General features: G+C 46.4%; 1 protein-coding gene across 10 annotated transcripts in view; it reads right to left on the minus strand.

The window, feature by feature from the left end:
• Positions 1-18219, minus strand: part of ZNF185 (zinc finger protein 185 with LIM domain) — a 72200-nt gene that overhangs the window by 11075 nt on the left and 42906 nt on the right. For 7 of the 10 annotated variants that reach the window (XM_067723959.1, XM_067723956.1, XM_067723955.1 and 4 more), the window contains 4 exons: positions 17718-17789; positions 16555-16657; positions 3952-4050; positions 903-3046 (listed from right to left, as the gene is read on the minus strand). In XM_067723959.1, the coding sequence (XP_067580060.1) occupies positions 3952-4050; positions 16555-16657; positions 17718-17789 (274 nt within the window). In that variant the 3' untranslated portion in view covers positions 903-3046. Of the gene's footprint in view, positions 1-902; positions 3047-3951; positions 4051-13320; positions 13765-16554; positions 16658-17717; positions 17790-18219 lie in introns of those variants that run through there. The other 3 variants (XR_010940068.1, XM_067723951.1, XM_067723957.1) reach the window with 2 other exon arrangements.

Here is an 18219-nt window from a genome sequence, read left to right on the forward strand (position 1 = left end):
GGCTGAGGTTGGGGTGAGAAAGTAGCTAGAGGGACACTAGTTCAATACCTACTGAATACTGGGTCCCAACGCCCCTGCTCAGTTGTAGAGGGATTTCTCTGTCATGTCTTCTATCTTTGGACTGACTTCCTGACCACCCTTTTTGGCCCCAGGCTGGATCAAGACATCGATGACATGCAAATTATATTTTCGGAAACAAAACCTGGAATCATGGATCACGTGATAGGCAGAATGACTGTTCCACAGGATTCTGACCGCTTGGGCACCAGCCTTAATGAGCAAGGTGAAAGTCCTGCCTGTCGGTACACATCTGGAGGAATGGGTTCGGACGTGCGGTTGGGGGCACCTCTGAGGGTTAAGAGATGCATACGCAGAATTCCTGTCAGAGTTGATGGGATCAGGGGTGTTTAAATGGGAGAAGAGTTGACAGAGGAAGAACCCAACAAGTGTATTTACCGATTTTAGGGGCTGGCATATAAAAGAGGGATTACAGATTACCAGTGGGTGATAGTTAAAGGGAACAGGTTGTAAGTCAGCTGAGGAATGCATTTCCCCAGACAGAATGGGCTTTTAAGGGACTGAGCTCTTGGTCACTGCAAGAGTTCAATAAGGACTGTCGACAATGAAAGGAAGGATGGGCCCGAAAGAATAAAATCTCCTTCATTCGATCTGACAGGCCTAGAATTGCACACTCGCTGTGCATGCATAGTTTCTAGATAATGCTGTTGTTTTCTCTTTAGATTTGATACTTCTTAAAAGTATTTGCTTCTGTAGAGAAAACTTTGATACTCCTTAAAGTATTTATTTGCTTTTGTAAAGAGAGTGGCTTCAGGTAATAGGAGAAAATAAATCACACAGCCAAATACACCAAGTTATTACACCTATAAAAGGAAACCTTAACATTTACACATGAAATATCTTACCATTTATTATAATTGTGTACATTAATGAGTTAAGCAAGTATGATTAAAAATTCTAGGCAAATAAAAAGAAGCGAAAGAATTCTGTGCCATTTAAACATGAAAGAGACTTTTTCAGATTGGAGTCAATATCTTGCATGTTGGTTCTAAAACTCTCTTAAAGGCAGAGTGTACTAGAAGGCAGGGAAGCCAGCCTATCTTGCACCTCTTGATCCTGCCAAGACTCAGGGGTGCTGCCTCCCACCCAAAGGCACGACCTTTCTTTCCCTTTCACTCATTCATTCAGCACCTACGTGTCAGTCCCTACCGTCCTGAGGAAAACCAGCTCATGTTTTGTGCGAGTACATGGCCAGTTTTCCACTCCACAGCAAATCTGACGCACATCTATGGAAATAAATGGAACATTCCTCTCTGCTCATTTGGCAGGAAGAAGAAGTCCACCAGCCAACGTGCACAGGGCTCAGAAACTGGAGAGAGATGGAGAGGCACTTTCTAATTAAACCAAGAGAAAACGCCCTCATTTTTCATCATAAAAACTGTCAGGTTGTCCTTTCGAGGAACTTACACAGCGATGCTGGTCCCAAAGGCAGAGGGGCCCAGTCAAACCTGAGCAGAGCATCAGCTGACTGCATGAATGGGCCTGCATCTGTCCAGCTGGCCGACAGGTATCCCTGTTCCAAGTACCTGGGGTCTCAGTAGTTGCCACTAGCATGGGACAGAGTCTGGACTGGAAAATGGGAGGTCACTGAGGGCCCTGTGCCCAGATCCGCTAGCCTACTGGAGCTTCCCCTGGGTTGACAAGCTCGTCTTTGGGAAGGTCTGTGAGTCAAATCTGTTCCCAGCTGAGAGTATTTCAGTTCAGAAGTGTTTTCATGGAAAAGGGAGGTGAGAGGGCCAGTTTGGCCCTTCTGGTATTTTATGGGGACCCAGGATGCCCAGAGGAGGGGTGCAATTCCCCACCTTCCCCTCTTTGTAAAAGTGTGCGTCCGGGTGTCACCTCCACACAGTGCTTCACATATACTCAGCATTACTGTTACTGGAGAGGGCATGGGTGCTAGAGAGCGTTACATGGGTGCGCTGTGCACAACGCAATGACCGCCTCCCCGAGCCTCAACGTCCTCACTTGTGAACTGCGGAGAAGAACACCCTCTGTACACGATTAGCATGGGGATTAATGCCACCACCTTGTGATAATGCCTGGTACGCAGTAAGGCCTCAAGAGATGTTAGCTGATTTTCTCCCTTCATAATCCTGCTGGAGTCTATAGACCCTACAACTTGCTTTAGGGGATTTCTGTGTAAAGTTTAGGGATCGGACACTGAGGGCAAAGGTATTAATCAGCAAGGTTCAGACACAGATGCCCCTTTGGTCAGTAGCCTCTTAAGAATCACATCCTATAGAATTTAAACCTAACGTGTAAACTTTCTAATACACGTCCACATGCCTGCAGCACAAAACGCAACTACACTGAAAGGTAGGTAGGTAGGAGGTCATTAAAATCTGCTATATAACTCAATCAAAAGCAACTAACTAGTTGTAAAAGTATACGGAAAGTTTAAAAAATATATATGGCAAATAGACAAGCTGAACTTTAGCCTATGTCAATCCCTAGCATTCAGCGTCTGCAATTTACCCACCAGGGATCGTCAACAGTCTTTAACCCCTCAGAAGCTTCAGGAGGTCTGCTTCTTCTGTCAAGTTCCAAAGGTACACTCAGAGCTGTGAACCAGAATGTGATTTGCTCTCTGTCCCAAGAGTCAGGATGCACCGCACCCCACGCTCTTGTCCGTGACTATCGTACCAGGCCACCTAAACGCATCAGGAAGCCGATCAGTCTGAGGGAAGCCAAAATGGAATTACTGTTCAATCCTCTTTGCTTGAGCCGGAAGTAACATAATGGATGGGAAGTGCTTTCTAAGCTCTAAAAAGCTACACACACAAGTAATTATCATAACATCATTAAGATATGCTACTGGATGTAAGCAAGTTCAACTTAAGAAGAGCAAAAACATGAAGCAATCACATGGAGGAGAGAGGAAGTGAGGGAAGAGGAGTCAGCAACTTGGGGCTCGTGGGGACAGTCAAACTTGTCCAGGAGTTATCAGCTTCTTCTTAGCCTGGAGGAGCTAAAAGGAAATAGAAGTATCCATGAGACTGGAAAACACACAGCCGATCCAGTGAGCAGTCAGAAGCCCCTGGCGAGGGGGACTGCTCCAGGCACCGGGAGGGACAGGCCAGGTCAATGTCTTCTGGAGAAAAGGCGGAACAGCTTGTGGCTGGTGGAGGGCCCGGTTGGTACCGATCCCCACTGCCTTCAAGGGAGATATTCTGCTCTGTGCTTCTGGCTGAGGAGGGTCACTGGGCCCCGTGAAGCTCAGACACCGGGGTCGATCCCACGGGCTTTCAGCATGCAAACCTGACTTCAGGCAGAGTTCACAATGTGGCCCAGAGGCCGCCCAGGCGCCGGGACAGCACCATCATCTCCCACACACGCCTGCGTATCCTGGCCTTTACCTGCTGCTGCTACCCAGCTGTGCATCTGTTTCACTGAATACCTCGGCTGAGGCCTGATCTGATGCTACATGAGCAATGCTGGAGGCGACTCGAGGGAATGTGGTAGAGAGCCCCGGACCTGAATCTGAAGTCCTGGGTTGAGGTCCTGACTCTGCCATCTACAAGCCAGGCGTTTCCCCGTGTCCTTTTCCTTTCTAGGTCTTTACTTCCTTGTTCCCAAATGAGGCTAACAACATAGGCCTGGCCAGCATTTCAGGGCAGCTAGGGGGCTTAGCTGAGGTGCTGCATGGAAGGTGCTTCTTGACAGGAAGAGACAATGACTCCTGCAACTTGGAAATGTCCACGGGGAGGGTCTTTATCTGCGCCACCTAAGACTTCAAAGTATCACAAGGCATAGGGACACAAGGACTCGGGGTCCCCTGAACATAAAGGCTAAGAGAGATAGCATTGTCCCAGGTCAAGACTCAGGGAGAGACCAGAGCCCATTTCTGCCCTCTAGTAAGTTCCCAGCACCCACCTAGAAGAGCTTCTCATAGCATTTCCCACAGTGGATGGTGTCGCGGTGAATGAAGATCTGATCCAGAAGCTCACCCATCGGTTTACTGCAGATCCCACACTGGAAGAGAGAACAAGCTAGAGGTCGGCACACAAGCGAAGCAACATAAGCGAGTGGAGCGGGCAGGCTCCAAGCTGATCGCACATCCTGGACTTCGAAGCAGACGATTTAAAAATGGCTAACAGAGACAAAACCCAAACCCAAACAAAAAGAACCTAACAGGCAGAATGATCACACAGCGGTTAGGAGCCCACGTTTCAGAATTGGGCCTGGGTTTGAGCCCTAAATCCACTACTTATTAGCCAGGTGGGCTTGGGTAAGTTACGGAGGCTCCCTGAGCCTCCATTTCCTCAGCTACAGGAGGGCTTTAATTGTGACATTGAAAGTCCAAAAGAAGGTGACATGAAGGCCCACTGAAAGGTAAAGCTATTTCAGCAGTCCAGCCGCTCCGGCGTCTCTCCAGCGAACGTCTAAAGGATGAGAACAGTCAGTCATCTGCAGCAGACCCTCCTGGTACGAGGAGTCAGAGCAGGGTGGCCTGCAGACAGTCTCAACTAAGAGGAGACCAAGAGTCCCCATGTTTCTGAGACTCCAGCTGTCTCCAGGCCCAGCCTGGCTAAGGCTGCTGGCTTCCAGCTGAGAGCAGCGGAGAGCGGCCGCAAGGGTCCCCAAGTCCCTCTGCGGGTTCTCACCAAGCACCTCTCTAGTGGCTCGCTCTTCCGTTTTTCAGTTCCTGTCTCCTGGCCATTTATTTTTTGAATTTTATTTTATGTACATTTTTATACAACAGGCTCTTATTAGTCATCCATTTTATACACTTCGGTGTATACATGTCAATCCCAATCTCCCAATTCATCACACGACCACCCCCCACTGCTTTCCCCGCTTGGGATCCATATGTTTGTGCTCTACATCTGTGTCTCTATTTCTTCCCTGCACACCGGTTCATCTGTACCATTTTTCTAGGTTCCACATATGTGCATTAATACACGATATTTGTTTCTCTCTTTCTGACTTCCTTCACTCTGTATGACAGTCTCTAGATTCATCCACGTCTCTACAAATGACCCAATTTCGTTCCTTTTGACGGCTGAGTAATATTCCATTGTATCTATGTACCACTTTTTCTTTATCCATTCGTCTGTCAATGGGCATTTAGGTTGCTTCCATGACCTGGCTATTATAAATAGAGCTGCAATGAACACAGGGGTGCATGTGTCTTTTTGAATTATGGTTTTCTCTGGGTATATGCCCAGTAGTGGGATTGCTGGGTCATATGGTAATTCTATTTTTAGTTTTTTAAGGAACCTCCATACTGGTCTCCATAGTGGCTCTATCAATTTACATCGTCACCAATAGTGGAAGAGGGTTCCCTTTTCTCCACACCCTCTCCAGCATTTATTGTTTATAGATTTTTTTTTTCTCGGTACGCGGGCCTCTCACTGCTGTGGCCTCTCCCGCTGCAGAGCACAGGCTCCGGATGTGCAGGCTCAGCGGCCATGGCTCACGGGCCCAGCCGCTCCGCGGCATGTGGGATCTTCCCGGACTGGGGCACGAACCCGTGTCCCCTGCACTGGCAGGCGGACTCTCAACCACTGCGCCACCAGGGAAGCCCTGTTTATAGATTTTTTATGATGGCCATTCTGACTGGTGTGAGATGATACCTCATTGTAGTTTTGATTTGCATTTCTGTAAATAATTAGTGATGTTGAGCAGCTTTTCATGGGCTTCTTGGCCATCTGTATGTCTTCTTTGGAGAAATGTCTATTTAGGTCTTCTGCCCATTTTTGTATTGGGTTGTTTGTTTTTCTCAATATTGAGCTGCATGAGCTGTTTATATATTTTGGAGATTAATCCTTCGTCCGTTGATTCGTTTGCAAATATTTTCTCCCATTCTGAGGGTTGTCTTTTCGTCTTGTTTGTAGTTTCCTTTGCTTTGCAAAAGCTTTTAAGTTTCATTAGGTCCCATTTGTTTATTTTTGTTTTTACTTCCATTTCTCTAGGAGGCGGCTCAAAAAAGATCTTGCTGTGATTTATGTCAAAGAGTGTTCTTCCTATGTTTTCCTCTAAGAGTTTTATAGTGTCTGGTCTTACATTTAGGTCTCTAATCCATTTTGAGTCTATTTTTGTGTATGGTGTTAGGGAGTGTTCTAATTTCATTCTTTTACATGTAGCTGTCCAGTTTTCCCAGCACCACTTACTTAAGAGACTGTCTTTTCTCCATTGTATATCCTTGCCTCCTTTGTCATAGATTAGCTGACCATAGGTGCATAGGTTTATCTCTGGGCTTTCTATCTATCCTGTTCCATTGATCTATATTTCTGTTTCTGTGCCAGTACCATATTGTCTTGATTACTGTAGCTTTGTAGTACAGTAGGAAGTCAGGGAGTCTGATTCCTCCAGCTCCGTTTTTTTCCCTCAAGACTGCTTTGGCTATTCGGGGTCTTTTGTGTCTCCATACAAATTTTAAGATTTTTTGTTCTAGTTCTGTGAAAAATGCCAGTGGTAATTTGATAGGGATTGCATTGAATCTGTAGATTGCTTTGGGTAGTAGAGTCATCTTCACAATATTAATTCTTCCAATCCAAGGACACGGTATATTTCTCCATTTGTTTGTGTCATCTTTGGTTTCTTTCATCAGTGTCTTACAGTTTTCTGCATACAGGTCTTTTGTCTCCCTAGGAAGGTATATTCCTAGGTATTTTATTCTTTTTGTTGCAATGGTAAATGGGAGTGTTTCCTTCATTTCTCTTTCAGATTTTTCATCATTAGTATATAGGAATGCAAGAGATTTCTGTGCATTAATTTTGGCTCCTGCAACTTTACCAAATTCATTGATTAGCTCTAGCAGTTTTCTGGTGGCATCTTTAGGATTCTCTATGTATAGTATCATGTCATCTGTGAACAGTGACAGTTTTACTTCTTCTTTTCCGATTTGGATTCGTTTTATTTCTTTTTCTTCTCTGACTGCCATGGCTAGGACTTCCAAAACTATGTTGAATAATAGTGGCGAGAGTGGACATCCTTGTCTTGTTCCTGATCTCAAGAGGAAATGCTTTCAGTTTTTCACCATTGAGAAAAATGTTTGCTGTGGGTTTGTCATATACGGCCTTTATTATGTTGAGGTAGGTTCCCCCTCTATGCTCACTTTCTGGAGAGTTTCTTATCATAAATGGGTGTTGAATTTTGTCAAAAGCTTTTTCTGCATCTATTGAGATGATCATATGGTTTTTCTTCTTCAATTTGTTGATATGGTGTATCACTTTGGTTGATTTATGTATACTGAACAATCCTTGCATCCCTGGGATAAATCCCACTTGATCATGGTGTATGATCCTTTTAGTCTGTTGTTGGATTCTGTTTGCTAGTATTTTGTTGAGGATTTTTGCATCTATATTCATCAGTGATATTGGTCTGTAATTTTTTTTTGGAGTATCTTTGTCTTGTTTTGGTATCAGGGTGATGGTGGCCTCATAGAATGAGTTTGGGAGTTTTCTTTCACCTGCAATTTTTTGGAAGAGTTTGAGAAAGATGGGTGTCAGCTCTTCTCTAATTGTTTGATAGAATTCACCTGTGAAGCCATCTGGTCCTGGGCTTTTGTTTGTTGGAAGATTTTTAATCACAGTTTCATTACTTGTGAGTGGTCTGTTCATATTTCCTATTTCTTCCTGGTTCAGCCTTGGAAGGTTATACCTTTCTAAGAATTTGTCCATTTCTTCCAGGTTGTCCATTTTATTGGCATATAGTTGTCTGTAGTAATCTCTTATAATCCTTTGTATTTCTGCAGTGTTGGTTGTGATTTCTCCTTCTTCATTTCTAATTTTATTGATTTGAGTCCTCTCCCTCTTTTTCTTGATGAGTCTGGCTAATGGTTTAATAATTTTGTTTATCTTCTCAAAGAACCAGCTTTTACTTTTATCAATCTTTGCTAATGTTTTCTTTGTTTCTATTTCATTTATTTCTGCTCTGATCTTTATGATTTCTCTCTTTCTACCAACTTTGGGTTTTGTTTGTTCTCCTTTCCCTAGTTCCTTTAGGTGTAACATTAGATTGTTTATTTGAGATTTTTCTTGTTTCTTGAGGGAGGCTTGTATAGCTATAAACTTCCCTCTTAGAACTGCTTTTGCTGCATCCCATAGGTTTTGGACCATCGTGTTTTCATTGTCATTTGTCTCTAGGTATTTTTTGATTTCCTCTTTGACTTCTTTAGTGATCTCTTGGTTATTTAGTAATGTATTGTTTAGCCTCCATGTGTTTGTGCTTTTTACGTTGTTTTCCCTGTAACTGATTTCTAATCACATAGCGTTGTGGTCAGAAAACATGCTTGATATGATTTCAGTTTTCTTAAATTTACTGAGGCTTGATTTGTGACCCAACATGTGATCTACCCTGGAGAATGTTCCATGTGCACTTGAGAAGAAAGTGTAATCTGCGGTTTTTGGATGGAATGTCCTATAAATATCAATTAAATCTATCTGGTCTGTTGTGTCATTTAAAGCTTGTGTTTCCTTATTAATTTTCTGTTTGGATGATCTGTCCACTGATGTTAAGTGAGGTGTTAAAGCCCCCACTATTATGGTGTTACTGTCGATTTCCTCTTTTAGAGCTGTTAGCAGTTGCCTTATGTACGGAGGTGCTATGTTGGGTGCATATATATTTATAATTGTTATATCTTCTTCTTGGATTGATCCCTTGATCATTATGTCGTGTCCTTCCTTGTCTCTTGTAACATTCTTTATTTTAAAGTCTATTTTATCTGATATGAGTACTGCTACTCCAGCTTTCTTTTGATTTCCATTTGCATAGAATATCTTTTTCCATCCCCTCACTTTCAGTCTGAATGTGTCCCTAGGTCTGAAGTGGGTCTCTTGTAGACAGCATATATCTGGGTCTTGTTTTTGTATCCATTCAGCAAGCCCGTGTCTTTTGGCTGGAACATTTAATCCATTCACATTTAAGGTCATTATCGATATGTATGTTCCTATTACCATTTTCTTAATTGTTTTGGGTTTGTTCTTACAGGTCCTTTTCTCCTCTTGTGTTTCCCACTTAGAGAAGTTCCTTTAGCATTTGTTGTAGAGCTGGTTTGGTGGTGCTGACTTCTCTTAGCTTTTGCTTGTCTGTAAAGCTTTTGATTTCTCCATCGAATCTGATGATATCCTTGCCGGGCAGAGTAATCTTGGTTGTAGATTCTTCCCTTTCATCACTTTAAGTATATCATGCCACTCCCTTCTGGCTTGTAGAGTTTCTGCTGAGAAATCAGGTGTTAACCTTATGGGAGTTCCTCTGTATGTTATTTGTCGTTTTTCCCTTGCTGCTTTCAATAATTCTTCTTTGTCTTTTTCTCGGCATGTTTCTCATTGGGTTTATCCTGTATGGGACTCTCTGCATTTCCTGGACTTGGGTGGCTATTTCCTTTCCCATGTTAGGGAATTTTTTTTTTCTGCTTTAAAATATACTCTTTATACTCTTTTTTTTCAATTATAAAAATAATACATTATCTAAACAGATAGCTTAGGAAGCACAAAAATCCACCCAGGTAAACGACAACAAAAGCCCCTCCATCCCACCGGCCCGAGATAAGCGCTGCTGGTGTCTGTGACGAAGGCGCACCTGAGGCCGTGCACCGTGTACAAATGATGCCTTTTAAGTCCGGGCAGAAGACAGAAGAACTCACACTAGAAGGAAGCTGCATGCAGTAAGGCTCCAAAGTTTCTGCACGTAGAATGGTGGCCTTAAAGTCTCCTCCCCTTGACCATTTTTGATGCTGCAGAGCCCCACCCACCTGGGGACACAGGAAGAGCTCGTCCCGGCTTCCTGGGGACAAGGCTGGCCTCTGCTCCTCTCAGCCAGACGCCCATGTCCATGGTGACATGAGATGCCCCAGGGCTCCACGGGGCATAGCGAGGACCTGCGGGTAGGGACCCCGAGACTGTGGGTGCGACTGTGCATTCCAGAGCGGGCACCAGGAGACAGGGCTGGAGTCCCAGTTCTGCCGCCCACTGCCCTTGGACCAGGCAGTCTCTTGGGCCTCAGTTTCCTTGTCTATAAAATGGGAATAACGCCTACCTCGTGGGCTCCTGAAGGGACTAAATAAAACATGAGAAGCAGGTCACAGCACTGGTACATCTCAAGCGTCAATAAATGTCCAGTACCCATCACTCCTTCCCATTAACCTGCTTTGTGTCAACCCTGTGGCTCTCATTTTTTAAAAAACCGTCCCTCTGAGCGCTGACCAAAGCCCGGGGGGGTAAAGGCGAGGTTTATCATATCCAGAGCCAACCCAAGTCTAGATCCAGCCAGGCCTGCCAGATGACGAGAACCCGTGAGCCTGGGGCCTGGACCCTGGACCAGAGAAGAGCAGCCCGGTGAGGACTCTGCCAGGGCCACGTTCATGCTGCAGAGCAGACAGGGCCCAACAAAGGACGGGCCTATGCGGAGGGGCCCCGTGGGGGGCATCGAGGCCACCCGGCAGACCTCGGGGGAAGGAAGCCCTTTCAGCGGCCAAGCTGGAACCCTCCCTGCAAAACAATGAATCCCCCATCATTGTTTTGCCTTTAATCACATTTTTAAACACTTAACATACGAACATCTGTTCCCTGACGTTTCATCTTTGTGCGTCTGTCATCCTCAAGATGAAAGTCTGGAACCTTCTGCACTAATTTTAAAGTCGGGCTGGATGTTTAGTAATGAACAAAGCTGCTTAAATTTCCCTCTAATTCTGTCTAAGTCTTCATGAAGTTTATCATAAGTAGGGTCATCATAAGGGAATTTCTGAATCATTCCAATCAACGATTCTAAGACCTTCATCTCTTTGCTGTCTTTCTCAGTGGCCCAGCCGTTTAGGAGACATCTCCACGCAAAAGCAAAACCTTGGTAGCACCCGATCTCAGATCCGATTTTAGCTCCATGTAACATGCCATACTGTCTTCCTTCAATCATACCCAAAATACTTCCTTCTTCATAGCCTTCCTGATAACCTTCCCCATGAAACTGGGCTTTCCATCACATCTCAGGAGACTAGCAAGGAGAAACGTCATCAGATGATCACAAAATGTACCGTGACTGTGGCTCTAACTTTGAAGGCCCAGCTGTGTAATTGGCACCATCATAACCTCTCATCCGCCATCACGATGGCGTCGAACACGTCCTGACTCCCGGCCATGGTGGCAGCCAGCCCACCCCCAACCCCCACCCCCTCAAGCTCCGGCGCCACGCACTGCGGCCGCAGACCCACGAGCCTCGGGCACGGACGCCGGGAAGTTTTTGACTATAATCTCTTCAAGAATTTTCTCCGGTCCTTTCTCTCTCTCTTGTCCTTTTGGGACCCCTATAATGCGAATGTTGTTGCGTTTAATGTTGTCCCAGAGGTCTCTTAGGCTGTCTTCATTTCTTTTCATTCTTTTTTCTTTATTTTCTTCCGTGGCAGTGAATTCCACCATTCTGTCTTCCAGGTCACTTATCCATTCTTCTGCCTCAGTTATTCTGCTATTGATTCCTTCTAGTGTAGTTTTCATTTCCGTTACTGTAATGTTCATCTCTGTTTGTTTGTCCTTTAATTCTTCTAGGTCTTTGTTAAACATTTCTTGCATCTTCTTGATCTTTGCCTCCATTCTTTTTCCGAGGTCCTGGATCATCTTCCCTATCATTATTCTGAATTCTTTTTCTGGAAGGTTGCCTATCTCCACTTCATTCAGTTGCTTTTCTGGGGTTTTATCTTGTTCCTTCATCTGGTACATAGCCCTCAGCCTTTTCATCTTGTCTGTCTTTCCGTGAATGTGGTTTCTGTCCCACAGGCTGCAGGACTGTAGTTCTTCTTGCTTCTGCTGTCTGCCCTCTGGTGGATGAGGCTATCCTCCTGGCCATTTTTTCACTGTAAATTTATCAGCCCTCTGTGATTCTAGTTACTGTAGACCAGGACCTGAACCTCAACTTAGCCAGCTAATGGTGCTGATCCATTTAGGGGGTCACCTCTGGGAACACAGGAAAAAAATCAACAATCTGGGCTTGCAACATTCCTCACACTGCGGAGAACAGGGACCCTAAAAGGTTGTTGTGAGGCTGTGGCCATAAATGTCTGCTCTTTCTTCCTAAATATAACAAAACAAACTAGTATTCCATTTTATTTATTTATTTTAGTATTTATTTATTTTAATGTTCATTTATTTATTTATTTCGGCTGCACCAGGTCTTAGTTGCGGCACGCAGGATCTTTAGTTGCGGCATGCGGACTCTTAGTTGCGGCATGCGGACTCTTAGCTAAGGCATGCATGAGGGATCTAGTTCCCTGACCAGGGATTGAACCGGGGCCCCCTGCATTGGGAGCGCGGAGGCTTACCCACTGGACCAGCAGGGAAGTCCCCTACAAACTAGTATTTTAAAATGTTATGTCAATCTAACAAAGGTAAGATAAACCTACAGTTGAGGATAGTGACAGATTAGTTTGTACAAATGAACTTGAGCAATGGAATGGCACATCCTGGGAGGCTGCAGGGCGTAGCTGAGACAACACTGGCTCTGGTATCGGAACCGGGATTTCCACCCTCGGTTCTGAGCAGCTGTGTGATCTTACGAAAATAATATCCTCTTCACCTCTGTGCTCATGGACCCCAGGCGTGGCTCTCAGGCACCCTGCCCACATTCCAAGAATTCCCCAAGAATATCAGGCCTATTTTGCCACAACTCCAAGTTCCCCAGCCCTGTGTGAGCTCCAATCAGGCAAGTTTAAAATCCCTGCCGTTCTGTGCCTCCTCCTCCCAGGCCTGCCAGCCTCCTGCCTGCCTCTTCATCCCTATTCCCTCTGTACGCACGATGGAGACCTGTTTAGCCACCTGGAAAATACCCTTGGACACCTCTTCACCTCTGACTCTGGACCCACCTCCCTCACAAAGCCTTCCTGGGACCCCAACCCACTCCAACTGCACCCTTAACCCAACACTTGGCTCTGTGAGACCAAATGTGCCCAGAGTTGCTTAGGTCTGAGACTCCCGTAATTTTGCTCTCTGTTTAACAGGGTGCCCTGTAATTAAAGTATATAACCAAAAATTGACAAAATATTCTAGATCTCTAGAACTTACTTATCTTGGGTACCTGACACGTTGTACCCTTTGACCATCACCTCCCCATTTCCCCCTCCCCAGCCCCTGGCAACCACCCTTCTACTCTCTTCTATGGGTTTGGCTGTTTTAGATTCCTCACATAAGTGGTACTAGGTAGTATTTGTCCTTCTGTGTCTGGCTTACTTCACTTAGCACAACGTCCTACGTGTTCATCCATGTTGTTGCAAATGGCAGGATTTCCTTCTTTCTTTAAAGGCTGAATAATATCCCATTTTGTGTATATACCACATTTTATTTTTTTAATGTATTTTTGGCTGTGTCGGGTCTTCGTTGCTGCACGCGGGCTTTTCTCTAGTTGTGCAGGTGGGGGCTGCTCTTCATTGCAGTGCATGGGCTTCTCACTGCGGTGGCTTATCTTGTCGCGGAGCACAGGCTCTAGGTGCACGGGCTTCAGTAGTTGTGGCACGTGGGCTCAGTAGTTGTGGCTCGTGGGGCTCTAGGGCACAGGCTCAGTAGTTGTGGTGCACGGGCTTAGTGGTTCCGTGGCATGTGGGACCTTCCCGGACCAGGGCTCGAACCCGTGTCCCCTGCATTGGCAGGCGGATTCTTAACCACTGCGCCACCAGGGAAGTCCCTATATACCACATCTTCTTCAGCCATTCATCAGGCAACGCACAATCAGGTTGCTTCCATGTTTTGGCTATTGTTAACAATGCTGCAATGAACAGAGAATACAGACACCTCTTTGAGATCCTGATTTCAATTCCTTTGTGTATATACACAGAAGTGGGATTGCTGGATCATCTGGTAGCTCTATTTCTAATTTTTTGCCTGGCTTTGGTGTCAGGATAATGCTAACTTCATAAAATGAGTTTGGAAGTGTTCTTTCTTCCATTTCTGGAAGGGTATAGAAAGGATTGGTATTAATTTTTCTTTAAATGTTTGGTAGACTTGCCTGTGAAGACCCAGCCTTGAGTTCTTCTTTGTTGAGAGGTGTTTGGTTACTGAGCCAATCTTCTTATTTATTATTCGTCTGTTCAAGCTTCCAATTTCTTCTTGGTTCTGTCTTGGTAGGTTGTATGTTTCTAAGGATTTATCCACCTCTTCTAGGGTGTCCAATTTATTGGTATGTAATTGTTCATAATAGTTTCTAATAAGTTTTCATGTAAGTCCAGGAATCGGGGAAACAAAATGTTCTTTGCCAAATGACATGTCACAGTCTCTCCCTGCAGCACTCCTGAGTCAATTCTGGATCCACGCAGATGGAAGAGCTTCCCACCACGTGGCCTCTTGTTCCCTTCCTCCAATGTTCTGGGCCCCTCTCTACCTCGGCCACTGCTCTGGCCAGACTCTATGTGGACAAGCAGCCTCAGCATTGCCTGGAAACTTGTTAGAGAGGCCAATTCTCAGGTCCCACCCAGACGTACTGAGTTAGATACTGGGCTGGGGCCCAGCACTCTGTGTCTTAACAAGCCCTTCAGGGGCTGGTCAAGTGTGAGATGCACACTCCAGAGTGAGAACTGCTGCTCTAGATCTCGTTACAACCAACAAGTCATACACACCACTGCTTGACTTCCATGTCCTCCAGCTTATTTGGCTGGCCTCTGCCACCGCTGGAACCTCCATTACTGGACCAGCTCGCCGCCTCACTGTTACTGTTCCGTTGCACACAGACCAAACCCTGCCAACTCACCTGGCATAATCTCCGCCCCAGTAAATGCAACTGCCCCTGCTTCACCCTTGTGGCTGAGCCTGGCTAGGGAACAACACAGTACATGCTGACCGGTCTCCATAGGAACGAACGAGCCCTCCCTTCAAGCGGGCTCTGCACAGCCCATCCACCCTCCCTGTCTCTGAGACAACATTTCACAGACTCCCCTTTCTTCTCGAGTGTCCAACACCCCTTGCCCACCCTCACTCATAGATGATCATGTTTTCTAATCGACTGAGAAAACAGAAGCAAGTACTGAAGTTCTTCATTCTTCCACCAGCCAACTTGGGAACCTCTCTGTATGTGACGCAGAGATTTGGCCTTTCCTATTCCTGCCATGTGTCAACTGGTACCCATCTTTCTCTCCTACAGACGTACATCATGATCACCATCAACATCTCTTTCTCCTGTGTCATCAGTGTCTGCTCACTACTGTATCGCTCCCATCTGCACCAACCCATGCCTGGCACCTCTGCCCCACTGTCTGCTTGCACTGCTCCCTTACAAAGGCAACCCATCAGGAGAGTCTTCCAGGCTCACTCTGTCCATTTCCACATGAGCCCACTCCAGTCAACCTTCTATCCCCCTCACTCCAGCAAAACTGCTCCAACTGAGGTCACAGATGACCACCATGCTGCAAAATTCAAGGTCAGTTCTCAGGCTTCATCCCATTTGATCTCTCAGCAACCACTGACAGGGTGACCAATGCAGTCTTCGGAGAAACTGTGTCACTTGGGGCATTGCACTCTGTGTTACTTCTCACCCTCCTCTGTGGACCCCCTCCTCTTCCCAACCTCTAAATGCTAGAAAGCCACAAGGCTCAGCGTCAGCCCCCCTCTCCACCCACTCACACCTTAGGTGATTTCATCAGGTCAGGGACGGCTCAGGGAAAAAGCATGCCCTGCGGACTCCCAGCTCCAGCCTTACCCTGGAACACAAACTCACATATCCAAACGGCCATGTGAGCTCCTCACATAGCTCTCACTGAGGCATCTTCAATTTCACTCATCTCTGCCTTCCCTCTGCTCAAACCTGCTCCCCTCTAGTCCTTCCCTTCTCGGTAAAAGGTGCCACCATCCTTTCAGCTAATGGCCTGGGCCCCAAACTTTGCAATCTCCTTTGACTCCTCTCATTTTCTCATAGCCACAACCTACCAGCTCTATTTTCAAACAGTATCCCCGATCCAGGCACCATCTTGACATGTCCCCTGCCAACTCCCTAATCAAGTGACTGCTTTCTCTAGCTTGATCTACTGCAGCAGTTTCCTAACTGATCTCCCTTTTCCCATTCCTGCCCCTCTACATTCGCTCCTTCACCTAGCAGTCAGAGGGATCCTTTGAAAAGCATGAGTCAGACCCTGTCTCTCCACGACCCAAACCATCCAGTAGGTTCCAACTGCGTTCAGAATAAAACCCAAAGTCTCTCTGTGTCCTGAAAGGCCTGCATGATCCAGTTCTTAGCCATCCTTTAGACTTTATCTCCTACCACTCACCCCTCACTCATGGCATTCCAGCCACGCGAGCTAAACTATTCCATGCTGCTGCCCCAGGGCCTATGCACTTGTTGGCTGTCTGCTGGGAATAGTCTTTCCCCAGAAGAATGCTTTTGTTTCCCTCAAAGTATTAAGCACATAGTACTCCTTTTGACTTGGGAGCCCATTCAGCTCCCAGTTCTGCACAGCCTTTGAGATGGAGCACATTCATACAGAGATAAAGCCTTCTCCACACTCTCTGCACCCATAAAGGCTCCCCAGCTCTGGATGACGTTCTCAGCAACACCACCTGTCTTCCTTACCTTAAAGCAATAGTCATGGCAGCAAAGGCCGAGATGTTCCAAGGTAATCTTTGGACAGTCTCCGATCTCCTGGTTGCAGTAAGTACAGACCCCTCCACTTGTTCTGGGAAATGAAAAACAAGAATCCGCGGTCAGGCTGGTACGCAGACTATTGCTGTGACGCAGCCAGGTCCTGTGGTCTGACGTAGCCAGGCTTAGGCTGCTGCCAGGATTCCCAGCCTGCCATCTTTTCCTGTGCTGTGAACTGGCCACATAGCCTTGGGCCAGACTGGACCGCAGCCCACTGTAGACCGTCACACTGTTTCCAGAAACCAGTCCTGTGTCTTCACGCTACTCTCTATCGTACGTTTGGACACCACGATCTGATGCTTATTCCAGGCAGCTTGCTTGCCTCTGTCCCTCTGCCTAGCATATCTGCTTGGGGGGCTGTTCCCACCTAGAATAGGAAGACATACATCTTCTCCTACAGGAGACACGTCTCTGTATGCTCCACCTGGCCCCTTGTCTTGATGGCCCTTCTCTTCATGCCTGGGAGCACTGAGTCCTACCTGGAGTACCACAGAGGCAGCATGGGTCCAAGGACTATCACAAAATCAGTGTGGCTGTAGAGCCTGCTGGGACCTCATACTGAAGTCCTAGACACCGACTTGTAGATTGAGTATCTCCCCAGTTCCAGGATCCCTGCCTTTGTTCCTCAAGTCACCCCCTGGTTTTCCTCCTCAGACAGAACCTGTCAAAAGTCCCTGCCTGCCTTGCTGCTGGTCCAGGGCTCGGGCTCTTGACAGTGTTGCCCTCGTCACAGCCCTGTTCCTCCCTCCTATTTTGCGACCACCAGTCCCAGCCCACAGTTAGTCAGATGGCAGAGTGGAAACACCCCTTACCTGGGAGTACTCAGGGCCCTGGGGTTTAGCCCTAGCTCTGCCACTAACTTACTGTTTTTGCCCTTTGGTCTTAGCTGGATTCAAAGGCTTTCATTGCCACAAGTGTGACAGCCTGATGAGGGAAGCAGTGCCCTATGCTGTGGTGTGACACATCCCATCTGGAAATGGACCAGAAGTAGCAAAGCGGCAGACAAAAGCAAATGGACTTTCAGCGTGTAAATCTCCCTCACCTGCTTCTCCTTCTGGAGACCTGTGAGCTCCCTGGTAACACAGCAGACTTACCTCTCAGAGTATGGAGTACTGTCATGTGGGAGTTTCTTCTCCATGTTGTGTGAGTCCTCAATGCTGCTGACGCTGCAGGGAGTGTGATGGGAGAGAGGAGAGCAGTCATGAGTGGAGAATGCTTTTCTGATTAACACATGACTCTGCATGACCAGCCATCATCTGTTATGCCAAATGAACTTGGTGCCAACGAGGCATAATTCTCTGGGGGCAAAGAAGACCTGCTGTGGTGAGGAGATGAGAAGGGGGTGGCTAGGGTTCTGGAGAACTGTCAGTTTCACGGACCAGTGGGAAAGGACCATGGCTTTTCTCCCCACATACGGCCCTCGGTTATAATGTGACAATCGCCAGGGGCCCACTCACTGCAGGAATCAACTAAGAATGGGAACAAAAAAAAACAAGGAAACATTCCAACATAATACTGTGCTGGGTTACACAGTGGAATTAGGGGTGATTTTTAATTTGTTTTTTTCCTTTTCGCATCTTCATTTTTCAATAATAT

This window comes from Pseudorca crassidens, chromosome X (assembly GCF_039906515.1).
Source record: "Pseudorca crassidens isolate mPseCra1 chromosome X, mPseCra1.hap1, whole genome shotgun sequence".
In the NCBI taxonomy this organism is placed as follows: Eukaryota; Metazoa; Chordata; class Mammalia; order Artiodactyla; family Delphinidae; genus Pseudorca; species Pseudorca crassidens.